We start from the raw sequence: 27,445 nt of genomic DNA on the forward strand, positions 1-27,445 counted from the left end.
TGTTTGCAAAACAATATTTTATTAATAAAAAGAATTATAAACAGTAAGAAAGAAACCCCAATTTTACACGGAATGAAAAATCCCAAATAAACTCCCAGAAATGTGCCTCACTTCTTCGCGCTCTGTACAAGAAATTCCACTAGATAGCAAACCTATTCATCCAGCTCTGGAGTCCCCAGCACAAGAAGGACATCAACCTGTTGGAGCAAGTCCAGAGGGGACTACCAAGATGATTAGAGGGATGGAGCAGCTCTCCTATGAGGAAAGGCTGAGAGGATTAGGATTGTTCAGCCTGGAAAACAGAAGGCTTCAGGGTGACCTAATTGTGGCCTTCCAGTACCTGAGGGAAGGACTTTTTACAAGAGTATGTAGTGACAGGACAAGGGGGAATGCCTTCAGACGGAAAGAGAACGGGTTCAAATTAGACATTATGGAAAAATTCTTTGCTGTGAGGGTGGTCAGGCACTGGAACATGCTGTCCAGAGAAGTTGTGGATGCCCCACCCCTGAAGGTGTTCAAGGCTGGGTTGGATGGAGTTCTGAGCAACTTGGTCTAGTGGAAGGTGTCCCTGCCCATGGCAGGGGGGTTGGAACTAGATGATATTTAAGGTCCCTTCCAACCCAGGCCATTCTGTGATTCTATGATTTAAAGATGACTGAAAGTACAAAAAAGCATCGTGCATACTTCTATGCAGAGCAGCTACACGGCTGGACAGACTTACTGATACACACAAAAAATCACATCAGTGATTAAAAAAGCCATGCTTTGTGTAGCACCAAGGAGAGAATTATGTGAATTAAAAAAAATTCACTGACAACTGCAAGCCCTGAAAACCTGAATTAGGGACATGATTGACCAATTTCTGCTTGCAGTTTCATCTCATCTTTTCTCAAGGGAAACTTGTCAATAAGGGCAAAGAGCTCGGCTGGTGTTGCTGGGAAAGGATAACGTTCCTTGTCCATTCCGTGCTTGTCCATCACCACGATGTTGAAATTGTAATGGGGGATCCTCAGCAGCAGCCTGAAAAGTAAGGAACTTCTGTTAAAGCCTGTCACCTACTGCCTGGGCACTTCCAACTAACAAAGGGCAGAACCAGCCTCTTGATTCTGAGCAGAGGAAAGTGGGGATGGTCAGAGGGGGCTGCACAGAGGCTGCTCTGTTTCAGCATCAAGAACAAGGAGTCAGATAAAGAGAAGGTGCCTGCATGTGCTGCAGGCTGTACCTCTGCATTAGGGATGGGTCAAGGTACTGCACCCAGCTCTGTTTTTTTCTCAGACCTCTGACTAAGTATAGCACATGCCATTATCTATTGCTATCACAAGAGTGAAAAAAGGTAAGGCAAAAAATAGTATATACATTGTCTAAGGAAAACCATTGTGATGAAGCTAGAGCTATAGATAGATTATTCCCTTTCTTGGCTTCCACATGGTATAAAATCACAATTAAAAAACACAGGAAGAAATGTTTGGAGTCTGCTTTCATTTTTACCAAATCAAACATCTACTTGGTGGTGACTCCAATTTAGAAGAACAAAAGCCACTTCCTAATCAGGGAGGAGTCCTTTTCTTCCACAGTGGTAAAAGGGGTCATTTAAGCTCCTCTGAAGTTGCAGTAGTAACAAAATCTTATCTGTGCTGCTCTTTTCATCTTTGATTTGAAGGGATAATGAACTGGTAGATCCTCAGACACACTGTCAGTCACCATCATTAATGTGGGGCAAATAAATTCAGGCAGCCATGAGAGAAAATGGTATGAGGACAGAAAAGCTGCCATGAAGAAGAGAGTCTGGGAGGAGGGGTGTTGGAAAGGTGTGAAGTCTCAAAATTGATCTTCCTCAGCCTTCTAACAAGTTTGAGCTCTCTAGGCATAGTCTTGTTGCAATTAGGCAGCTTGGCCATTAAATTCGAGCTAAAATAAAGATTAAAGCTAAGCAACGGTGATAGAAAACTACATTCATCTTGTGCCTCATATCACCTAAGGAAAATGCTTACCTTCTAAAAATCCAAATGCTAAACTTCTGAGCTTTCCAAAGTTTTAACTAGGGTACCTGTGCTCATTAGCTTACTGAAATGCCAGTTCTAGTCAATGTTATTATTCAAGATGTTTAAGAGTGCATTTCATATTGATTTAAGTACCTTCTAGAACTGGAAAGCTGTAATTCACACACTAAGGAACAACTGAGAAAAAAAAAATCAATGGAAAACTAACTTTCACTGAGTACAGGGCAGGTCATACTATACCCATTTCTGAAATGTAGCTCCATTAAAGGTTGCAGGGGAGCAGGGATGAGGTGTTAAGAGAGCTTATTATTTTCTACAGAGCCACAAGAAAACCATCTCAACTCCAGTAACAGTACTTTTGTTCAAAAAAGTAAAGAGAGATTCTTTGTGCTCTCTTTTTTGTTTTCATAGAGAATATTTTTTTTAAATAGAAAACAAACCCTTCTCTGATGTGTCAGCAATTTGCACTGTCTCCAACTAAAACTAACTCTCTTTCATCAGGCATATCACAGAATATGTTGCCTAAAATGCTCCTGGACTTTTTTTCTAAATAACTACTACTTTCCCTGCCACAGTTTCACTTTTGGCTTTTATTGTCTTCCTGTCTCATGGAAATGCTGGCACTTGAAGTCTCCCTTTCACTTGAAAACCAATCCTCTGCCAGTCTAAACCCAAGTCAAACCAGTTCAGGCACCTCGGTAAAACTGCTGATGCTGCAGCTGGGGTGAGGAGGCTGAGATAATCTCCTCTTTGAAATACTGCCCATATCATTCCTACATGTGAGACTTCAAAGAGCCACCACTGCTTCCCCTTCGGGCCTGGCCACAACCACCAGTGTCTGTAGGATTACTGCTGGTGCAGAGAGGATGGGCTGTTGCTGCCATTTGGGGCTGCCCTGGCAGCTGCTCCATGGCAAAGGGACTGTGGCCTGTCCTGTTTGCATCAGACCAACTCCAGCACAAATACAGATATGCCTGGAGTGTTTTCGGTGGCAGCACCCAAAAATATAGACCTATCACATGACTACGGGGATATTAAAATCATAATAAATTAAATAAATATTAAATTTGTTATTATATTTTTATTTGCCTGTGAATTTGCAGTAGCCATCACACAGAGAGTAGAGAGCAAACTAATCCTAAAGGACTCTCATCAACATCTACCTTATAGTGTCTAGTTAGGTACATTAGAATAGAATATGTATATTTAGAGAGTAAGATGCAGGGAATCAAAAGCAATGCATTTTGTATGATAAGGTGCAAACACAACAGTAGTGAGAGATTCCTTTACCTGAGTTGCAGGGCAAGAGATGGAGGCAGCAGCTTTACACCTATTCTTCCTATCTGAGCTGGGAACACACCAACCAGTTCAACCACGGTAACGTGTCGGAGGTCTAACCCACACTGTGCTGGCTGGAAGGGTTAAAAGAAGAAACAGGTGTGTTAGTTACCAGGGAGAGAACAGGGAGATGTGTGGAGTGTGCAGCAAGTGTTCATAGAGTCCCATCTTCTTATGTTAGTGAGATGTTTTAAATTGAATCGAGAGCATAATTTGAAAACTCTCTAATTTTCATGGCAAAGAACTAGAGCCTCAAGACTGCAGGCAGTGTAAATGACAGATTCTTAGCTGCTCTAAAAAAAAACAACACACAGGAACCACCTAGAGATATATAAACTTCTCTCTGTAGTGAAAAGATGCCAGGGCATTAAGCCCTGTAATCTAATTTGTCAGTCGAAGCAAGGTATGTGAAATAGAAGTTGACTGTAGAAAGTATTCTTTCATGCCAACTTATTAGCCCACTGTCAAGCACTGGAAAATGTACTATAGCCATTAAATTTAGTATCTTAAACTATTTCAGTTTGATAAATATACTGAATTTTCTTGCAAGTTTATCTAATGGGAAAAAAAATACAACTGTAACTTAAGCCAGCAGTTAAAAACATAATCCCGTTCATATCCCAATGACTATTTATGCTGAATTTTGTTACAGTTGTGAGAAGAATAAGACAAGATAAAAGCACTTGTTGCTGTGAAAGAATACAGGACTGGTTCCTTTCCTTTCTTTCCCTGAGAACACAGATATATTTTGGAGATATATCTCTAAGTTTAGCAAGAAGCTAGCAAGAGCATCACAATTACAACACCTAAGAAAGACAATTACAATAAGTTTTAATTTTTTTTAACAAAATACTCCAGTGTTATCTCCAGCACTGGACGATTTCTGTGCTGAGTCTCTAGTCCTTTGTTTGCTGGTGCACTTGTTATTTCTGAAGCTACTCACATTTCCTCACATTGTAGTTACAAATTCCGTAAGCCTGATTTACATGAACTGCATCCACTGAAGTGCTGGAGGGTCGAGGTTTTTTTCAACTTCTTTAGCAGCTGAGTGAGGGAATTATTATTGAGTGCAAATTAATATTAAATTAATTTGTGGATGATTGGAGGGGCAGAATTGCCTGGGATTCAGTGACTGGTCAGTCAGAAGCAGCACAATCCAGACTGAAGCTGAGTTAGAGACTGGGGAAATATTTCAACTCAAACTCCTGTGAAAAGGATTAATCCCAAACCACAGCTGTTTCAGCCAGATCCTCCACTGGCTGGAATATAACAGCTGAAGTTTGTGGATTTATATCCAACGGTGGAGCTTGTCCTCTTGTGTCTTTCCTTAAAGAAAAAAAAATAGTTGCCCACCCCCCCTTAAAAATGTTTTACCTGCAGCATTCCCAGCTGCATCCTGTAGAAGAAGTTGGCTGCAGTAGGAGTTGAAATAATTAGCAGTCTCCGCTTCTCATAAAATTGATCCAGAAGCGCAGCTGCAGTCCTCACATTCACATTAATATTCATGGCTAGAATTAAAATGAAAACAAAAGTTACAGAGCATACTGGAAAGAGATCTATTTCTACAAGCATGGTTAGACAGCAGAAACACAAGAACAAGAAACAATAATAGAGAAGATATGGGTGAAATGCTGGCCTCATAAAAGCCAACGATTTTATTGTAAATTGTTCTGGCTGATGGATTGGTTTCAGAATGTGACATTTTGTAGAGAGCTTTGAGCTAAATCAAACTATCAGTTGTGAGGTACCATCATCACCGTAGGAAAGAGCAGCCGAAAGTGGCAAAGCCTTCAGCTCTAAGTGCAAATTGGCAGAGGAGACAAAGATATATTAAGTTTCCTACCTCTGGGATGCTGCAGCTGTATTCCACCCCACACCCACTTCCCAAATTCTCACTGCCCTGAGAACCATTGCTCTGTCAGTCCTTCTGGTAAAATGGTGAAATACTCACTTACGTGCACAGGTTGGCTCCACTCCTGACCACCCCAAATTGTACTGGCACACTCTAGCTGGGCTTCCTTGCAGCTCGTAGCCACCAATGCAGGAGAACTCGCATGTAGCACCATAGTTATTTCCATCACCTGAACACTTGATGTAGCCATTATCTGGGGCATTTAATTTCACACAGCGCCTGACTTCAAGCAAGAGAAAACAAACAAACCAACAAAAAGACAAGGCATGAATCACCATTTGCTACGAGGGCACCACAGGCCAGTGAAATACCAGTACTGAGGACATTTTTCTGTTTGCTTTCTGTATTATGTATGTACTTAGAAACCCCAGCCAACCAAAACAAATCCCACCCTGATCTTTTATGTAAACTGAAGTGAAACAGATGTACAGGTGTATGCATGTGATTGTGGTATCACAGTGACAAAAGGTCACGGAGCATGAAGAGCTGAAGCCAAAACCTACAGGGTTCATTTCTGTAGATTCAAATCCGGATTTGAAGATCTGGACTTGTGAAAGGGCAGCCCTGCTTGACAGATGTGACTCACAGTTGAAAAAACTCCTTTACATCTTTCTTTCAGCAGCTCACAAGCTGGGTATCAGCAAGAAGTTTGCATGAAGGAAGGGGTATGGAGCAGGAGGCAGGAGTGATTAATGAAGCTCTTCCTTCGTGTGCAGGATTGCTGCACCCTGCTGCAGACTGGCCCCCAGGGTCTTGAGCAAGACTGTGTTCTCCCTTTCAGCATCAACACAGAGTTTATATATACATACATATGCAGATAAATACGGAAATAAGGACATTTTCAAATTGCCTGCTAAACCAGATGCAAATCAGTGACTGTACTTAAAGGGTAAAACAACATTCTTACCTCTGACTTTAACAAGAAATTTGCAAGTGCCTTTGTTTTCAGCTCTGTCATACACAGTATACTGGATTTTGTGGTCGCCTTCTGGAAAATGTGACCCTGGTGGCAGGCCTTTCAAAATAACACTAAAACAGGAGATAATACAGGACAGACATTGGTAAGTTCAGCAGTATCTTCCTACAGACAATACTCTTAGGCACATGGTGTGATTACTGGGGATAGTCAGAAGGCTGTGGTGATCCACAGCAGCATTTTTGCCTGGAATTTGCCCCTATCCTGCAAATGAGACAGAAAAATTCAGGTACATTAAACACATCCTCAGTATTGAGGCACTGAGGTAAAGTAGTGTTCCATGTAATTGAAAAGCTTATGTACTCATGGAGCTGCAGGACCTCGGACATTTAAGGAAAGCACTGCATGCTCTAAAAAACGTCACAGTTTAGCAAGACTTTATAAAAATAGAGATGTGGTTTATGGAAAAGCTTCCACAGAATCAAGAGTTTGCCTCTTTTGAGCTGACAACAGTTACTTGTATGACAAATCTACATGGGACATTTCTCATTGTTTTTTCCTATCAGGCAAAAAGACTTTGGAATTTCTTTATTCTGTCATTTCCAAAATTTTTGTTTTAGCAGGTGTAATTTTTTAATGCTGTTAATTGTCATAGAGTTATTAGATCAGACCTTTACAGCAATATTGTTTTTAACTGTACAATGATTTTTTCTTTCTAATATTATTAATTTATAGCAATAAAAGGGCAATACCATTGTGTCTTTCAACACCTTTTTCTATTCTTATGAAGTGTGAATATCTTTACGCTTACAACTTTGAGCTTTTAAGCTTAATCAGCCCACTATTACACTGCTGAAAGATGTAACACGCTTATTGAAAAAAGCAGATTTTCTATACTCCTACCATTACAATAATCTCAACAGATTGACACAAATCCTGCATGATAAAAATGGGCAAATCAGAGGCAGTAGTACCATAATGAGTACACCTTGCTCTTCTGGGAAATGTGACTGCGAAACCATGAAAATTGATAAAGAAATTTTGAAGTGTTAAGTCTAAAGTTACTAGAGTTTCAAACAAGGAATGTTATTTTAAAGGTAACTGCAGAACCCTGGGACATCAGTAGCCAGCATTAGTTCAGGAAGAAGGCTAAAGATGATTTTTTTGTGCCACAATTTACCTTGGGTTTTTTTAAGGCAGTCAAACTTGCCTCTGCTGCTACCTCCAGTGCACTACTCTCTCTTCATTGTGTACAAAAAGTAACTTGCTGTAAGAAAACTTGTTGACTACGAGATCTGCAAAGGAGCTCCACAAAATTTCACAGGTCAAAATGCTGTTGTTTATTACACCAGCTCTAAAATAACCACAACAATCTGCTATTTACTTCCTGAACAATTCACCTCCAAGTTGTCAAAATAAGCGTCTTGGATGAATTACAGGGAAAGAGTACCCAGCCACTGTCATCAGCTGAATTTCTAATCAAGGAATAAGAAGGAGAAAACGCAAACATCTTCAGATTTTCACCTACTCTGTCAGAATCCCATCAGCAGTGTCTCGTCCCTCTGGGGTGTCCCAGAACACTCTGGCTGTCAACTTGTTGGGCTCCGCAGTTTTCTCCTTCACACTTGGGCACTGGATTCTCGGAGGTTCGGTATCTGTTGAAATAAATGTCACAGAAATGGGCACTGGTGCACCTGTTGGAGCTATGCATTTTCTTCACAGTTCTTTCCCAGTGTAACCCAGGACTTCACCAGGCCTCCTCAACATTGGGGATGTCCCAGCCAAGGCATGTGAAGCCAGTACTTCTCACCTTTTTGTAGGAAGAGTAAGAGCTGACAATGATCAGTCCTTTACAATGCAAAAAACATTAAAACAAGTTATTGCAAATTTCTTTACATAGCCATAGTATGTAGTATGTATAGTACCGTCTAATACATAGTTTCTTTACATCAGTTAAAAGATAATGTCAACAAATTTGGACATTTTGACATTGGACACCTTTGAACTTCAAGGAGGGATGTCAAAGATTGTATCCAAGAAGCTTCTGTTCTGTTTATCTGCATTCTTCTCTTTGTTTGTCTGTGAGGTAGATATTGTGATTAAGAGCATTTTTAAAGCACACTTAACGTCCATTTCTCTCTGCATGATAACTTTTCATGTTACTCTCAACATACTGGTTATTTTTACTGCAGTAATGGCAAAACAAGAAACAAGAGAAGACTGGCACAATTGTAATTTTGCAGAAAATTAATGCTGTGCTTGATTTTTTCCTAATAACTCTTATAATAATGCCTTACAGGTAATACAAAAAAAATGTAGGTACATTTTGAAAGACTGTTTATCTGTTTAACACTGTGAATACTATTCAGAAGCAGAGGAACAGTGGTAATGACTGAAGACCCTGATGGAGGATAAAGGTGATGCACAGCTGCTTGTCTTCAGCTACATTCACTGCCAGTCCTGATGCTTTTGTCTCCATTCCTCATGTTTCTTATTCACTCACTTACTTTTAAAGCACCCTCCAATTATGTATGAAAACTTGTTGACACTCCAGCCTGTGAGAGCTCTGCCCTCCTCTGTGAAGCTACATTGCTGAATTAGGGTAAGAAATAACCCAGCCTATCCAAGGCTGCTTCTGGTTCTGATTAGTTCACTGCGGTGACCACTCACCACTGTGGACAGTATAAATCAAATAAATGTGATGATGGAATAAAAGCTAGGGCAGCATTTAAGGACCCAGTGCTTTAAACTCTTAATTAATCAGAAAGCTCGTTAAGCTATTTAGTGCAGAGAAGACTGGTTGGTTGGTATGAACTAGCTTGGACTTCCATACCATAAAGGCAAACAATGCGGTTACTGGGGGAACCAACTCACCAAGAACCCAGGGGCCAGGCAGCCTTTTTAGCTGGACTTAAACATTTCTGGGGAGGATATTTGCTTTGGTCATTTCAGCTGCCTGTTAGCATTCAACAGGCACTAAATAAACCCAGACAGAATAACTCTACTTGGAAACAGGTCAAGAGAAAGCAGCTGTCCACCAAAGAGGCTTTCTAACTGCAGTCTCTACTGGGATGTGTTATACACCAAACAGTGCTCACTGCTCTTTTTTCTCATTCCCTTGTACAAAGTTATGGCCAATTTACAGCATGTTAAGCACTTCGGACACAGCCTGGCTGAAGGAAGACAGGTCTAAAAAACCCCCAGCCCGTTTAAACGCAGAGAAGGTGACCAGAGACCATCCAGGCAACGCACAAATGACAAAACTGAAACACAACTAAGCCAAGAAAATCTTCAGTAAAATGTCTGATGTGAACAACGTGCCCACCTGCAGGTCAGAAAACTAAACTGGTTCCAAAACAAACCCCAACAGAGGAACCCTCAAGGTTGCTGACTGCTGGAGAGGTTTTATCAGAGGGAAAAATTGTCCAGTAAGTGCTGGAGTGTCAGACCCTCATTTAATAAGTATTCCTGGGCAGACTTGGAGCCAGGACACACTGCAAAGGTCTCTGACTTGGTAGAGCAAGTCTTAGCTTTTACTGCAATGTCAGTGCTGAAAAACCAATGAAAAGCCAAGCAGATTTATTTAAGCTGTTTAGCAGGGCTATGTATTAAATGTCAGACTCTTGCCTGCAAGGTTTAAATCATGAACATGGAGATTGAGTTTTCATTAAAAATGTGGCACTGTTCAGCCACATTCTGTCATTTTTCTTGACTATCTGGCAGCAGCAACTGGTACTCTGGCTCCATGTGGGGAAGTGGCATTGCAGACATGGCATCAGGAGTTCAGCAGTGGAACACCCCATTTTAAATCAGCCTTTTGAACTTTGTGGAGAAAAATGCAAAGTTTTCAAACGGGTTTTAGGTTTTGGTTGTGGGTTTTTTTCTTTGGTTGGTTTGGGGGTTTTTTTGTTTGGTTTGGTTTGGTTGTCGTTTTTTTTTTAAAACATACTCCAGGAATTGGCCATATTAACAATTTCAACAAAATTTAAAGAACTTGTTAACATTCTTTCTCACAGTTTGCTAAAGGTTTACATTTATTTGCTTGTGAATCTGGGATGACAAGAGGAAAGAAACAGAGGGATGGTTCTGAATGCCCACTGCTTGCTTACTCAATGGCCTGTATGGGATGGGTAAACTGCTGTTCCATGAATATTCTGTTATTGCTGATGACATAAAAAAATGGCTGGAAGTTAGTTCAAAGCATTAGTCTATATCAAAAGCATAAAGAGATGAAATCATAAAAATGAGAATGAAAAACATTGTCCTGCTCTCCCCACCCGCCCGCACAAGGGATTGATTTGTATTTCAAAACATCCATTATCAAGGCCTGTGTGATTACTGACTCAGAGTGCAAATCTTGTTTCAGATGGAAGCTGTTAGTAACTACCTATCAATACAGCCTTAGGATATGAGAAGAGGATGACTTAGCATGGTGACAAACATTTACCACAACCTCTGTTATAGAATGAGCAGGAAAAGGAAACTCTTCCAGAAGAAAAGACATTTTTAAATTTTCTACAAGAAAATATGTATTTCAATATATGTTACAGTGCACTAGGGTTATAGTGGAAGTATTATTCAAGTTGGCATTTTCAGCTAACTGATAAGCAAAAGTAGCTGTACATTGATCTTTTTTAATCAAAGTTATTTCAGCAACATGAAGGAAGGACAGTAGACAGTCACTCTGCTTTGTTAGGCCTGAATACTCACTATCTGTAAGGACTTCTGTGACTGCTAAAATTTACCTAATTTTCAGTAATTCAAAAAATATATCTTTTTCACCCTTTTAATGAATACCTATTTTATCAATGAAAGGCCTTATGTCTTTCCTACATGGATCTTCACTACTCCACTGTGAAGCCCACATAATTTTGTGCAAAAATGCTAAGCAGAACAGTAAAAAAGTTAGAGGAAAGTCCCTTATTTCACAGAGCATTTCAAGTGCAGGTCTGAAGTAATTTTTTACATATTCAATGCCAAAACTGTGGAATTATGTTTAGTCACATGAAATTTTGTATACTACCTATCAGGAGGTCAAAAGATAACCTTATTAAAAAATCTGCTAACTGTATACCTCACTATGTGCATATAGGAACTGAGTGCACAAGGTTTGAAGGGGCTTTCTCCACCCTATGTGGCACTACCAGAAATTAAATCATAATATTACTTTTACTGGGTTACTTGGGACTTGCAATCACACCCTTTGCAATAGGTACCCTGCATTTTTGGAATAAAAAAGAAGTGTTAGTGTTGACATAGCCTCTTTTTCTTTTGCTTAAAATGTACTTGCTTACTTTACTTTGCAAGACATCATCCTTTTGTGACAAACACCCCATTGCTGCAAACAGATGATGTTCTGAAATTGCCAGGAAATACAGAAGATAATATTTTATAATTTCCAAACTTAAAAGGGTTTGTTTTGCTTCCTCTGCCCACACTACTGAGAAGGACAAAGCTTGTTTTTGTAAATGAAAACAAGAGATGCCACAAACAGTCTAGACCTAAGCATCTCATTTCTACATTTGTACAACACCAAATAACAGGAAACCTGAACAAAATTTTACGAACATCAGGCTACAGTGGAGAGACTCCAAAACCATTTGCTAACCTAAACTGAGCCACAGGCATTCTGAGGAAAACCAAGTTATCTTACACAGAAAACACTGAGCACAAACAGTCTACCACCCACAAGCTGAAATTACTGGTAGCCAATTCAGAGGGACAAAAAATACTTCCCTTTGTGGGTGGCTGCTGAAGCTTTTATCAGAGGCTTCCCAGAAAAAGGGCAGCCAGCAGCTGAGACTCCATTATCTGCTGAAATTTCATTAGTAGTCAGGAAAGTTAAATTTCAATATTTGTTTATCTCTCTTTTGGTTTATGTATATAGAAACACTTATTCCTGCTGAGGTTCCCAGGAGACCGCTGACTACATAATGAAAATTGCTGGCATAAGTAACATGAACTAGGCTGAAATTTAAATTAGCTACAACCATGCTGGTAACTACAATCGATTTATATTCCTTGGATATACTTGGAGACCATGATCCCAAGGAAGAAAAACAACAGGTTAGACAATGGATTTAGTTTCAAACCTGTTTTATCATTAAGCTGCAGAAAGCGTGACAGAACTCCAGCACAGAGAACATTCCAGAAAAGCAGCACAGTAGTTACAGGCTACCAAGGAGTCACCCAGGAGATCAGCAAAGCATTGAAAAGTGCTGACCATTTACATCAGCCTCATCTTTATTAAAATGGTAATACTTGGAGCTTGCGTGTAAGAAGGATACTCGGATACTCACTTTGGACAAAGTACTGAGTGACAGAAATTTGCATCTGTTGGAAAACTGTTCTCTGCTTCCTTAAGAAGGAAGTTGCTTTTTTTCTCCCCATCAGCTAGATAAAAAGGCATTTTGGAGTTTACTTGCAGGAGCTGGGCACTAGCAGGTACCTCAAGATGTGGACTTCCCGGGATGAAGACCCTGTATCCTACTTACCAACGCAGGATGCTGGCCGGCCACTCCACGCTTTGTTGTCCATGCACGTCACTATCCGGTCTCCTTTCAGCTGGTATCCTGGAGAGCAGTAATACTCACACCTCGAGCCAAAGTAGGCACCATCCAAACACTTGAAACCCCCATTGGTCGGCATGGACAGGGTGGGGCAGCGCTTTTCTGGAAAAGGAAACAAAGACTTCGGAAACCTGTTATTCCCCCCCTTTAGAGTAACGGGAATGCGGGGTATTACACAGAAATAAAGATGCAGCTGGCAAATGACAAGTGGGAGAAATTCTTGTCCACTGGAGGTTCTTCCAAACTGTTCTTATTAGAAGCATTTGAAATTTAGCTCTGCATAAGCATTAGCGGCCTAATACAACATTTATATGAGAAAAGGGATGACAAGTACCTATTCCTCTCTTCTCAGAAAATGTTTTAATGCAAGACCCCATTTAGACACTGGTACAACTTGTGTCAACTTAGAAAGTCCAAGATGGGCAGTATTTTAAAGCAGCTTTATGATTCTGCCATGAAACTACTTTCACAAATCAAAATCCCACACTCATTAAACATTCCCTATCTGCCATGGGCATTTGTACCACTCAGATACTCATCATGCCATGCACCTCTGTAACATCCTCAGCCACAAACTAATATACACATCCAATTATATTATCAACCTTTAAAAATCAGTAACAATCCAAAGTTCAGTTTCAAAGACAAATGAAAATTTACTGTCTGCTGAACCTGCAGCACAAATCACACACACAGATTTCGTAGCCACTTACGTTTGCACAGCACTTTCCCAGACCAGCGTTTGCTTGACTGACAGATTAGCTGGTGAGGGCCATGCAGTTCGTAGCCTTTTTGACAGCGAATATCACATCTTGTGCCCAATACATTCTTGTAATATTCCCCTTGAGGTGTCCTGCAGTTTGCATAACCGTGTTTCACTTTAATGGGCGAGCACCACGGTGTTTCTGGCACAGAGAAGTAAAAAATCCACACAGAACAATTAGAAAAATGTAAAAATTCAGAAACAAACATAAAATCGCTTTGTTTATTCATGGTCACAGAGAAGAAATGGGAAAAAATATCTTAATTTAAAAGCCAGGAATCCTCAAAGTGGAGAACGTTGTAGGGAGGTGCAATAAGTTTTACACATACAAATGTCAGCCCTCCAAAGACTGGCAGCTCCTTTTTTATGAAGCACATTAAAGATTGTAGTCATTCGATTGGAAGGGGTTGAGAGGATAAGTGGGGTTTTACCATGCTTTTTGTCCATGGAATAAGTGTGCCACCATGTGGGCAGTTTGATGACAGCTCGAATGTTTTTCCTTCCTGTTTTGAAGTAGACACGTCTAACTGCTCTTTGATAAGGAAAGTTTGCATTAGGAACACCTTTGGTCTAGCTGTAGTTGTCAGCTTTCTACACTTAGCTCTCTTAGTGTTCATCCATAAAAAGATCTTCCACTTCCATAACAATTTGTGCAGCAAGGACAGTGCCTTGGCAGAACTCTGTGATGGTTCAAGCTCTCCCACAGTTAGAACGGATGTCACTTACATAAATCATATTGCCAATGACAAGCTCATGTGTACACATCCTCCATGTGCCAGAACAACTGTTCAGTGCTTAAGAACAGCTCCAATTTTGCAAAGTTAGCACTCAGGACTAAGCCTGAACTAAAACGTGTGAAGTGTGCAAGAGCAGCTGCTCCCCTGCTGTTCTCAATAGTTCTGTGGTGCCACAAAGAAACATTCAAATACTCTTTATAAATTAAATAGCCTTCTAAATCTGAAGGCAAGTATCCAATCCAACAGATAAGTGAAGAGCTTTCCAGAAAAATCTGACTTTATCCCTCTCTTTTTAGTAGTAATTTATAGCTTACAAGGGCAACATGCATTTGGCTACACGTATGCACAAAAACACATATATATAAAGCATGTATTTGACAGCACAAACCCCTGCAGTATGTCAAATCCTTTAGAGGATGTCAATGTTCATTCATAAGCATATTATCTATTTAGCACATATTCAGAAATGGGAACACAAGCTGCGTAAAATTAAATTAAGTTCTAAATGTTCTCAAAAGTCTGAACATCACGTGTCCTGCTCTTGACCTCCAAAGATGGGTGGTGACTTTTACCTAATATCATGGAAATGTAGTCTGAAGTATGAGTACCACTTTCTAGTTGCTCCTGGATGCAAGACAGTGATGGGTCTGTCAAGTCAGAGGAAAGCTGGAATTTGGCTGTGACTTCACAGCTAATGTTCCTACCAAACTAATGAGGAAAAGGGAAACACATGTACATAAAACTGCATCTTTATTAACTGGTCAGGGCTACACTTTAAAATATTCAGGATATGGGTACCATCTTCTTGTGAGGATTTAACATCATACTCTGATGCTGATTGGTGAAGTATCAAGCAGAGATTTTCCCTTCCCAGCCAAAGTTTCACATCCTTTGTTTAGCTTTGACAACAGGGTGCACCAAGAAAATGGGCAGCTTCTCAGTAGGAATTTCCTACACAAGGAGTGACTAAGCCTGTCCCTCTCTCAGTTCCAGGATTTGAAAAGGACATACTGGGAGAGAAGGAGGGAGGGATGGAGGGTGGGGTTGCAAGGCAAAAAGAGAAAGACGACAGGTCCTGAAATCCTGTGTGACAATGTGTGACATGCAGGAGGGACACAAAAAAAGTCTGAATTTTGCAAGAAAGATGGAAAAAAGCCCCCAAACAAACAAAACACAAAGACTTTTAGCCTTCATACTCACAAAGTCACAAGAGACATTTAAAAATAATTTCTAGATCATCTTTGGCAGATATTCACTTCTAGCTCTTGATTCCTGTAGTTGTTATGTACATTTTCCTACACTATTTGGATCAGGTCCACACATAAATAAACAAAAATCAATACAGCCTGTTTTATTTCTGATACATGGGATATTTATATTCAGAGCACAATGTCTCTAGGACATATTTACACTTCCACAATGGAAACTACATTTTACATCTGTATTTTGCTGTGTTGGTCCTGAGTAAACACAAACAGCATTTACAGATACTAATTATCAAGTTTTGTGCTACACCAAGGGCACATTCCTGTAGACTAGTCTGTTTCTGAAGCAGTCGTATTTTACTGTGACGTGCTTACTTTTGTCTTTCACCGATACACATGAAAACCCTTCACAAAGATGTATAAGTGACATTATTCCCAGTGTCACCAAATACACAGTAACTGAGGCACAGGACACAAGCAGGCCAGTCTAGCAGCACCCAGCAGTGTAGGGGTAGAGTGCAGTTCAGCTTTCTGGCTCAGCCACATAATTCACCTCCTGGAGAAATCCTCCTACTCCTGAGCTAACAACAGCGTTACTATAATCTCCCCTTCAGTGGTCTCATGCCCACAATTTCCAGGTTTTCTGTCTCACTTGTTCTTCTAATGCTCAGACACCCTAAACTTCCATTTATTTACAAGCCCGATCATGTAGGATCTCCTTCACTAAGGAGGAGACCTCAGTTTTTCTGCAGAAGGGTTTAAATCTGAAGATACTGAGACAACAATGACCGAAGGGGCAGAACTGGGGGAACTCATTTGGGCCGAGCTTTTGCCCCAACCAGTTAGGTAATCCTTCAGCAAATCAGTTCAAGATATGTATGCCTCAGGTTTTCCACATGTATAAACTCCAAATGCACATCCAAATGCTGATTTCCTTTGTAAAGGGTGTTAAGACAAATATGCCATGCAACATGATCAACAGGCTAATAATAATAATAAAAAAGGCAAAGCAGCTCTTTCAGGTATTGCAAATTGCCTGAGTTTTTCTGTAAATTTTTGTGGTTTTACAAACACACTTGCCCTGAGTAAACAGCTGCACATAAATTTTGAAATTAAAAAATGGCCAACAGCTAACAAATGCAGTTTAATGCACAAACACAATACTGAAAAAGAAAATGCCTTTCCTGTAGTGCCACTGCAGCTACAGTGGTCTACAGAGAGAAACAAAGCAAGGCTCTTAGGGAGGGGTAAAATACATCTTAAACTGGACTAAATGATACTGTCAGAAAGAAAAACAATAGCAGACACGCTTTTGGATGCAAATAACTTGCAGAACTTAGGAGGAACATCTGTTTGATCTAAAACATAATACTCTAGAACTGATTGTGATTAGAAGGAATTGGGTGAGGCAGGGTTTACAAGGGCCAAATATCTGGGTTTAGACCAACTGATACTGCTGGGAAAAAACCCTAGCTAACTTAAAAAGCACATCAAACGATACAACAAAGTTTGAGATCAAAGTTTGTTGATTTTTAGTGAAGGCACATATTGGTTTTTCAAAGGCTAAGCAGCTACACAGACGACTTGTAGAATATTAGGTCTGTGTGGAGCCCTGAGAGGTCACAAAGCTGTTCTCTGCCTCAAGGCAAGCTCAGCCATGTTCCTGAAGGCTTTGGGAATTAGAAAAGTTACAGGTTTCCCAGGCATCTCTTCTGAAACTTCACCATCTATACCAGGCTCTGTTCACTTAACTGAAATTTGAATTTTTAGGACCTATGTACTGTTTCTTTGTTTAATAAAAAGTTTGTGTCTTAGTACAAACTAGAAAGAACTAGAAATTTCCTCAGTGACACAATAGCCTGAATTATCACTTGGTAGTAAAACATTTCAGGAGGTTGATGTTGTGTTTGAAAACACTGAAAAACAGGCATCATGCAGAAAAGGTTGAAGTCTCAGTACTGCCTCTACAGCTGGGGCTACTGTTTGATCAGTACAGTATTTGAGAAAACCCATTAAGAATGAGGATCACCAGAGCAGTGGCACTTCAGCTGTGATGAACACAGGAAATGCTGCACACAGGAAGCCCTTTCTCATGAAATGTGATCACAGCCAGCCATGCCAAGTGGCAGGAAGGAAAGCATTTTTGGGGCATCATTTCCCCCAACTCCTTGGTCCTGTCTAAACACCAGCCTCAGCTGAGCACTTCCTTCACAAGCAGCATGTAAAGTGACCAGCTGTGCTGTTGCTTGCTGGTATACCAGCCAACAGAGCTGAAGGTTCACCAGGGAGGAAGGGGAAAACTCTTTAAAAATGCTGTGGGCACAGAAAATCTTGGTAACGTTTCTCTGGAAAGCTGAGAAAGTGGACAAACATCCAGACGAAGACAAAAGGGTTTAGTAGGAGGTCGATTTTCACCCCTCCCAGTAAACTGCAATGTTTTGTTTGCAGATGTCAAAGAGGATGAATTTGTGTGCTTGCTTGCAATGTTTAGTGAGTACATGAGCAAAGAAGAAAACCAATGCTGCTTATGTATGTTAACATCAGTTAAGAAAATCCATTAAGTTATTTCTTACTGGGAAGCTTTATTTGCTGAGCAATGGGTCACACCCAAAATACTGGACTGGACATCTGAGGAGAAGCTCTGAACATTGCCACACAGCCCATTTTTCTTCCTTTGTCTTTCTCCACCCCTTTCCCTCAAAGCCAACATAAAGAAGTATGCTAATGAAGACTGAGCCTTTTCTACTCCAATGCTTTACACTCTTAGATTCACATTGTCTGTTCCTCAACATTTGGCAGTAGTGCTTCCAAACTTGGGGCAGTTTTTAATATCTGTGTGAATGAGTCATTATGTTTCACTTACCCTGGTGACATTTTGGCTGACATGAGTATAATTCATTTTGGATCACCATATAAAAGGAAATTATAAAGAAACCACATTTTAACTACTTGCCTGCCCTGGCATGAACTGGCATTGATTTATCTTCATGGTCTCTGGAATTCTTTTTCTATGTGTCTGAAGAGGACCTCATGTTAAAAGGCAAAGAAAAATGAGTTTGCCTAAATAAAGCTTTAGAGAACTATTTGTGCATGTTTTAGAAAGCAAAATGTTCTACTGAAGTATTTTACTAGAAGGAACATGAGACATTTATGAAAACAGCAATGTAGACATAACAGCAGTGCTTTCCCCTTTGTTGTTCATAAATGTCTGAATTACTTTATCACTTACCTCTTACACGGTCCATTGATTCTTTGCAGAGAATCGGTAACATACAACAAGACACTAATGACCACTATTTTCAACTAATCAAAATTATTACAACTCTAACATGTCTACAGATCAACTTAACAAAAAAAAAATCAGAGTTACCATTTAAAGTGACAAATTAAATGCCAAATTTCTTTACTGTCTGGGCTCCTGAGGGATTTTGGCAGAGGAGAAAGGTATTGAGACAGAAGCAGACTTTTTAAGAAAATGGACATAGCAAGTGGAAGATTTACTGGCAGTGGTAAAAAAAGGTCTTAGTTTTGCTGAATAGCAAAGTCTTCCAGAACAGGGAAGAAAACCTGAATTTGCTTTCTAAACATGCCAGTCCCTTCATTCATCCAGCTACTAATTTATTTTTTTGAATGTACGCATTCATTTTTTAAACACACTTCACTTGGCATTTCAGGTAGCAGGTTAACTTGAAAGGTAAACAATTTTATGGGAAAAAAAAAAGTAATGAAAATCAAGTTCTCTTGCACATACTTCTATACATCACCATCAGTAAGCTCAGGTTTTGAGTCAGCTTATCATTGATGGTTTTGTTGGGATGTATGAAGAAGAAAGAGAAGCTCTTCCTGATTTTCATGATTTAACAACCCCATCTTCCCGGAGCAAAGGCAGGGCAGAATTTACTTACTCAGGTGCATAAGAGAGTTGTGATCAGTACTTGGTCTAATTTCCATTGTTAAAAGCAGTAGAAATTAAATCCGGATATAAAAATCCATGAGAAAAACCATGGAGCTAGATCACCAAGGTTTTCTGATCCAGGAAAAGAAAAAGAACGAAGCTTTCTCTCAGCAACCAGCTGATCCTCTTTAGCACATAAGCAAAACATTCACCTTTATATCTATTGCGTGCATACACATCCTCGTCATCTTCAAGGGGTGAGTATCCCGATCCTACAACACAAAACAAGAGAAAAAAAACTGCAGCAAGAAAGGAAATATAAATTAAGAATAAAAGAAAGATTTGAGAAAAGACATGCAAGATTAGAATGCAATAATCTATGCAATGTCATCAGCGTGGGCTTCTCTGAAGCTCAGAATCATAGCAGACCCAGTTTATAGTGAATCTGGAAGAGGCAAATTGATTTGATGATCAGGTGAAATAGTAAATTTCTCTCAGTGCTCTTAGAGCAATGCTGTGCAATGTTAAGTTGCACATGGCAAGTCACAGCTCTTCTTTTATGGAAAGCCCAGTTGCCATGTAGTTGATCTACTGAGCAGAGAGAACAGAGGAGGTACAGGTGAGGGGGCACATCAAAGGTTTCACTATAAAGTGGTTCTTTAGTGTCAGTGGCTGTTAACAGCCATCAGGCCAAATAGCAGAAGTAAAATGTGCATAACTCAAGTACAACTCTCTTTAACAACCTGTATGATCCTCACACCAAGAACAAAACCCGGAGGTATATTACCTGCAAACACAGGTTACATTCAGATCAAAAACACAGTTTGGTTTCAAAAATTTTTATGGAGTTGTTCAAATAAAGAGACAGTAAAATTTTATACTTTTAAAAACCTGTGCAATGGCTAAAAACTTAAAATAGAGGTAGAAACTCCTTTCTGAAAACCAGAAACCATTTGGAGCACACTACTATTCAATTAATTCACCAATAAACTGTTAGCAGTAGCAAGCAACCAATAAACTGGGTAGCAGTTGGCAAGAAAGCCTTCAAAATATCCCTAAGCAGCATTTATTTAAAATCAGTGGCTTCAGAGCATGAAGTCTAGTCTAAATACTATGAGAGTCCTTTCTACAAAGAAGGGTTCATGCAAATTCCCCCTTTGAAAAATCTTTCTAAAAACCTTGCATGCAACAGGCAGGTACTCAGGGTCTCAGCACTACACTACAGGACCTTCTCATACATAGTATCTCAAATTACAGCTATGGGGGTATTTCACTGCCATTTGCTGACATATGAGACCATGGCCTGTACAAGCTGCTGCCTTAAGTTAGACAAAATTAAATAATTTAGGTGCCTCAATAAGCTACCAAATGTGCACAAATGACACATCTGCCACTAGACTCTATTTCTTATTAAAAAAAAAAAAAAGAAATTAAATAAACTGTACAGAAAACAGTGAAACTTTATTTCTTTCTCTACTGGACTCAAGCAAACCCAGCTCATGTATCTGTAGCTGCTTCATAGGAGTAGCTTTAGTGCAAAGGGTTGGTCTAAAGAAGGGCAGTGCCCTCCACAGCACCAGCTGCAGCACTGCTCACAAGGGTTCTGACCACCTGAAGATGAGACTCTGCATCTCCCAGGACCCTTCTCATCATGTTACTTGCATGTTACTTGCATGTTGGGTGCTGGCACCCGGGACACACCAGCCCCCAGCACTGGGCAGCTCCTTCAGGGAACTGCAGGGAAGCGGCAGAACCATGTGCTCCACATCAGACCAAATTCTTGCACCAAAACTACAGTTATGTGAACATGAAAAATCTGGAAAATTGTGCTCACATGTACTGTAAATGTAACAAACCCCCACAATTCACCTTGAGCCTGATTCAAAGCTTGCTGTTATCATTGGGAATCCTTACATCAAGTTTTCAGAAAGCTTTGTGCTGGGACCTGATCAAGTGAACTTCTCAACAGCTTCTCCTCTGAAATCAAGTGGTTTACATATAACAAAGGTTTCCTATCACTTGGAAGCCATTTCTCTGGACTTTTTATATTTATTGTTGTGGTTGAATTTCTGATGCCTAAACACTGACATCTGAGAAACTTCTGAACATAAAACCAAAATTTATTGCGCTCGAAGCCTGACTGTATTGAATAAAGAACAAGCTGTGATCCCCAAGGGCTTCATGAAGACCTTGATATGTAAATGAACACCTCTCTTAAATATCATTTTCTCTGTCAAAAAACTGGGATACTCTTAGATAATTACTTACTTTGAGGGTTATAAAACTGTTACCTCAGTGTTATCACTCTTAATTGTCCAAAATTTAGTGTGCAATGACTTTAGCATTTAAAATTAGTAAATCTTAGAATTATATGAGCTCTTGCATATTTACCTTTCCTTAGACAAGAAATAATGATCCTTAGACAAGAAGTAGTAACGGCTCTTGAACGTCTTCTAACAAAAGCTGGCCTTAAAGAGCTATTCACTGAATAATTTCTGCCCTGAAACGAGGTTTTGTTGATGGAGCTTGACATCTCCGATTTCCAGCTCATTTTCTAGCTCAAAATGAGAAGCAAGTTGTGTCTCTTTCTTAACAAGCAATGTTTTATTAATAACCACAACAGGCTTGGCTTGGGGACACAAGAAAGGTCGTCACTGCCCTGCTCTGGGGCAGTCTCGCTCCCACAGGGAGCCCATCAGCCGACACAGAGCAGAACCTGAACAAACTGGGGGCACTAAGGACAGTTTGGGCATCACCCACCAGCCTTGGACCATGCCATGAAGAACCAGTCTAACCCCAAGGGCTGTCCCTGAAGAGCTGGGATGGTTCTGGTAGGATGTATCTACACCACAACCACATCACTGCCCTGGGCACAGCAGCACCACCTCGCCCGGAGGTGCCAGATTCTCTCCTGTCTCCACACAACCTTCTTCACTCTGGCACTGGACACACACCGGACCTGGCTCTCTGTCCCCCACCTCTCTCCAAATTCACCCACCCACACCAGGCTGTACACCTGAGTTACACAGCAGCCCTCCAACAAAGTCATCCCGTGTCAGAAGACAGCTGCTCTCCTGGCAGCCACCAGGCCTGAGCTGCCACCTCATTCCCCACTAGTGCCACCCCACCAGTGACCCTGAGCAAATCACCATTTCATCTCCATTTTCTCAGCCATAAATCAAAGTGTTTCTGCTTCACATGCGCTCAAAATTGGCCACTGAGCCATGTAAGGACAAAACATTGTTCTGCGTTGGAAGTGCTAAAATTACCACAGTTCAGAAATTGGGTATTTGAGGAAGAATGACAAGAATGAGCTGCTTTGTAGATGTCCCACATCATGGCCTAGGGTATAGCAGTTTCCTGTAAAAAACAGCTGTAGACTTTGTTCTGGTAGATGGCAAAAAAAAATGCATGAAGTAACACTTTCATTTTTAATTTAATCTACAATTTAGATTATTCTGTTTATGTTAGGGGAAAAAAGAATTCTTCATTCACAAAATATAACCACATTTTTATAACTGTATAAATGGGACACACAGCAAATATTTTTATAACTGTATAAATGGGATGTGTAGGAAATATTTCTCTTTACGTACATTGTATTAGGGTGCAGATTCTTAAAGAAACTGCAAGAATTTTAGTGGAAAACACATAGCAGACATCTGTCACTGTGAGCTCAGTAGTCTGTGCTGAATAAACCCATCATAGAACTGCCAGAGAAAGCAGGAGTAGCTATGACAGTAAGCCAGTAAGCCTTCTGACAAAATAAAAGTCCTAGTACAAGAGAAATTCATTATTAAGATGACACATTTACTTTTATTGTTCAAACTGGCAAGCTAAAGGGGACACTCAAATACACAAAAGTCACTCATTTGTGCAAAACCAAAATCAGACCATTTCAGAATCAGTTTTGCCGGCGTTTTGTGGTTGTCAAATCCATCCCAAATGTCTTGACACTAGACTTCAAGCCCATTCTCATTCAGCAAAACACTTAAGTATCTCCTGAAGTGATCTTAGCCTCAAAGAGACCACTTGTTCAATGCTAAACCCACCCAAAATTGACTACAGATGTTCACATCCAACATCAAACATCTGATGAAGTACTCCTCTGCTTTAGCACCACAGCCTACACCCAGTGGAGGTTGCTGTTCTCAGTTTCTCCCCACAGCTCCAACTCCACACTTACAGCCCAGCACTTGCTCTCCTGGCCAGGGGCCTTGGTCAGCTGAAAAGAAAGGGGAGGAAGCAGAGCTGCATTCTTTAATGAGCACAGATTACAATGACATGTCCACATTTGCACACAACTCGTGTGTTGAGCAAAACAAGTGTTGAGCAAGATACTTTCTATATTTCTAGGATACCATTCTCCCCTTTGCCTGATTGTTACTAAGTCTGCAAAAGCTTTGATAGGAGAGTATTTCCATTGCTACATAAAAGTCACAAACAATTTGTCCATGTTTGCCAAGGCAGAGAAGACAAAAGATAGATGAAGTTTTAACAAGACTTCTGCTGTCCCTCAGTTCTGCTCAAAACCTGACTTCCTTAACTACGTTACTACTTTGTGCACTGTGGATCCCTGAGCAGATAAAAAGGCACTATTCCAGACAAGATCCAAAACTTCGTCAAACTTGTCTGGCACGCCAATTCAGGCCATAGCAAACAAAATCTCTCTAGTAGGTAGGTAACCTCCACAGTAAAACCTTTCAGCTATTACATGGACTTTAACTGGAAAACAAGCTTTCCATTCTACTTTTTCACCTCAGAGATCCCCAGAATGGAAGAACTATTAATAATTGCTTACCCACCTTGATTCTACAACAAAAAACACTTTACTTGTTCTCTAAACTGAAATCAGGAATTTTCTCACTGGATCATTTAGTTCTGGCAAGCAGCAGCAACACAAGTTTTAAAATAATAACAGAAATGCACAAAAGAAAAATCAATACCAGTAGAAGACTTAAAAGTTTCTTTTATAAAAGGTTAAAAGGAAAAACAAAGCACTATTAAGTGAGAAACATAACATTAAAGTCTGCAAGCACAAATAAACATTCACAGAGTTATTCACTGTAAAACCTTGACCCGGGTTGCTGGGATTACCAACACAGACAACAGACAGCAACAGTGTAGTTCATTAAACCAATCGGAAACTTTTTAGTTCGTTGCCCTGAGACAGGACAAGTTCAGGAATTTAAGTACAAGAGGCTAAAGCACTTATCCTGCAACAAGGGGTTTTTCTTTGAACATAGGTGCTGTGCTCTCTAGTTTAGCACCAGATAGACTGAAGAGTTTCATATCTACTGTACTTATAGTCCTGCAAAATCCATTAAAAAAATTTCAAATTTTTAGGAGACATTATTGTCAATTTATACCATTGAATTTCTTCAGCCTTCTTTTTCTTTCTCATGCTTTTTGCTCAGGGTTTATAAGGATTACATGAAATTGAGGTAGATACCGTAAAAATTTGCAGCAAAAGTCAGTGTTCTAGTTTATGATCTGCTGAAACTTGAAGTCTCAAATATAGCATTAATTTGGTCAACAGTGGCTGAATATGAGCCAGTGTGTGCCCAGGTGGCCAAGAAGGCAAATGACATCCTGGTTCATATCAGTCATAGTGTGGCCAAAAGGACGAGGGCAATGACTGTCCAGTTTTGAGCCCCTCATAACAAGAAAGACATTGAGAGGCTGGGGTATGTCCAGAGAAGGGCAACGAAGCTGGTGAAGGGTCTGGAGCACAAGTCTTATGAGGAGTGACTGAGGGAGCTGGGGGTTTTTAACCTGGAGAGATGGAGGCTGAGGGGAGACCTCATTGCCCTCCACTACCTGAAAGGAGGTTGTAGTGAGGGGTGGATCAGTCTCTTCTTCCAGGTAAAAACCAATAGGATGAGAGAAAAATGGCCTCAGGTCATGGCAGGGAAGGTTTAAAATAGACATTAGGAGAAAGGGTTGTCAAAAGCATTGGAACAGGCTGCCCAAGGAAAAGGTTGAGTAACCATCCCTGGAGGTATTGAAAAGATGCCTACATGTGGCACATAGCAACATTGCTGAGTGGAGCATTACAAGAGATATTTTAGAAAATCATTTTACAACAACCTTTCTTTTGTGTATAAGGCCATATCTTCAGCTTCTGTAAACTGTCCTTAACCCAAAGAGCACTTTAGAGTGTGAAATAAAGTATGTTAGGAAACAGGACTGATAACTCATTGCTTTGTCTACCTTAGTGTATTTTTTTTATGTTACGAACATAATGGGTCATTTGGCTTTTATTATTCCTAATAAGAATCCTGAAGGGAGATTCTGAGAAAGTATGAGTTTATGCCGCTGCAAAATTCTGGCACAGGAAAAGGAGGTGAGCACTGACTCCGGGGGAAAGCGGTGCCTCTGTGATGATATTTCTGTACCAGAACTTCATGCCGCGCCTCCCCCGGCCCAGCGGGACGAGACAGCTCCTCTCCCCGCGCCCCTGGGGGGCTCCTGGCCCCGCTGCCCCGTCCCCTCCCCTTCCCTGCCCTTCCCTACCCTGGTACTCCAGGCTGGGCCGGGCGCCCAGGGCGAGCAGCGCGGCGAGGCGCAGCCAGCAGCTCCCCATGCTCCGAACGGCGGCTCTTCCCGGCCCAGGGCTGCGCGGCAAAGGGGCAGGAGGAGGTGTGGGACGGAGACATTCTCCGAGAGGCTCCCGGGCGCCGCCGGAGACTCCTCCTCCTCCTCCTTCATCCCCCCGCCCCGGTTCTCCGAGACCGGCAGCGAGCAGGATCCCACGGGGCTCCGGCATCTCTTGTGCCACGCCTTGCCCCCCGAGGGGCTCCTCCGGCTCGCTCCCCTCCGATGTGGCCTCCAGGAGTCCCCCAGTGGTGTCCTGGCCCGGGGGGAGGTGTGGGGTCTCCTCCCGGTGCCCTGAGCCCGGACCTGCTGTGCCGGCCCGACCTCAACGAGGGCACCGAGCTGACCGGGACAGCGAGTCTGTCACAGAGATCCTTCCACGCAATCACAGCATCAATTTAGCTTGGAAAAGATTTCTGAGGTCGAGTCTAACCTGTGACTGAACACTACCTTGTCAACCAGACCATGGCACGGAGTGACACGTACAGTCTTTTCTTAAACACCTCCAGGGACGGTGACGCCACCACTTCCCTGAGCAGCCCGTTCCAACGTCTAATCACCCTTTACGTGAACAAATTCTTCCTAATGTCCAACCTAACCTAAAGCAAACTCTTCTGCCAGCTCCCTCATCACCCTAGGATAGATACCATCCAGTCCCATAGACTTGTGAGCACCTAAGTGGCACAGCAGGTTACTAATTACCTCCTCCTGGATTTCAGGGAGTCTATTCTGGTCTTTGTCCCTGCCTACCAGCACAGGAGGCCAGCTGTCCTGAGGATAACTCATCTCACTATTAGAGACTGGGGCAGGGAAGGTGCTAAGTACCTCGTCTTTGTTGACTATTCCCTGCTGTGTCCAATAAAGAATGGAAGTTTCTCTTGGCCCTCCTTTCGTGCTTAATTTATTTTTAAAAGCACTTTTTATTATCTTTTAAGAAGTGGCCAGATTAAGTTCTAACTGAGGTTCACCTCTCTGATTTTCTTTCTCCAACTTTTTGAACATTTCTAGGAAATAGAAAACATTTAAAAAATCCGTAAAAATACAGTGATAATTTCCAATTTCATCTACATGGCAAATTTCATGGAATAACAAAGAAGAAAAAAAAGTGAAAACCAAACAAACAACCTGAAAACACCCCAAAGTTGTAATGACACTGTGTGTTGTGCACACAGAAACGACATGAATTAAATGAACCTAGATGGCATCTTCTGTGGTCTGCAGGGACTGGCTACTCTTAATATGGGTAGGAAAGAAAAAGCTCATTCAACGTTTGACCTATCCTTTAAAACAGAGGAGAGTGTTTGGGAATTCCACCCATATTCAAGCAGCTGATCAGTTTGAGCACGTGTAAGAAGAGGATGACCAGTTTCCACCAGTCAGTCTGTAACATCTGGATTTAGTTCCTCCAATGTTTTGCCTCAGAGTTTTACATTCCACAGTACCTGAAGCCATATCAAATATGTGAATTTAAAACCTTAGGTCTGCTGCAGCAGACTGCAGAGCTTCTTACAGC

At 41.0% G+C, this 27,445-nt stretch overlaps 1 protein-coding gene across 2 annotated transcripts; it reads right to left on the bottom strand.

Moving 5' to 3' along the window:
- SRPX (sushi repeat containing protein X-linked) lies at window positions 1–26,359 on the bottom strand. 2 transcript variants are annotated; one of them, XM_064646862.1, is made up of 10 exons: window positions 25,852–26,358; window positions 19,548–19,607; window positions 13,449–13,640; window positions 12,661–12,837; window positions 7,695–7,821; window positions 6,158–6,279; window positions 5,294–5,473; window positions 4,713–4,846; window positions 3,291–3,412; window positions 1–1,020 (listed from the first exon to the last, which is right to left on the bottom strand). In XM_064646862.1, the coding sequence occupies exons 1-10, from the start codon at window positions 26,102–26,104 to the stop codon at window positions 840–842; spliced, it is 1,548 nt and encodes a 515-aa protein (XP_064502932.1). In that variant the 5' UTR covers window positions 26,105–26,358; the 3' UTR covers window positions 1–839. The 2 variants fall into 2 exon arrangements, with proteins under 2 accessions (XP_064502932.1, XP_064502934.1); XM_064646864.1 differs by lacking the exon at window positions 19,548–19,607 and having other exon boundaries at window positions 25,852–26,359.
- Between the last annotated feature and the right edge of the window lie 1,086 nt (window positions 26,360–27,445).

The sequence above is a fragment of the Pseudopipra pipra genome, chromosome 2, assembly GCF_036250125.1.
Source record: "Pseudopipra pipra isolate bDixPip1 chromosome 2, bDixPip1.hap1, whole genome shotgun sequence".
NCBI classification, from domain to species: Eukaryota; Metazoa; Chordata; class Aves; order Passeriformes; family Pipridae; genus Pseudopipra; species Pseudopipra pipra.

Bases quoted from the DNA above. Each gene is read 5' to 3' on its own strand.
- SRPX (XM_064646862.1), bottom strand. From the start codon at position 26,104: ATGCCGGAGCCCCGTGGGATCCTGCTCGCTGCCGGTCTCGGAGAACCG. The intron at 12,838-13,448 runs GTAAGTGGCTAC...TTCCTTTTCCAG, and splicing joins TGGGAAAGTGCTGTGCAAAC to AAAAGCGCTGCCCCACCCTG. The intron at 4,847-5,293 runs GTAAGTGAGTAT...TTTTAATTCTAG, and splicing joins AGTGGAGCCAACCTGTGCAC to CCATGAATATTAATGTGAAT.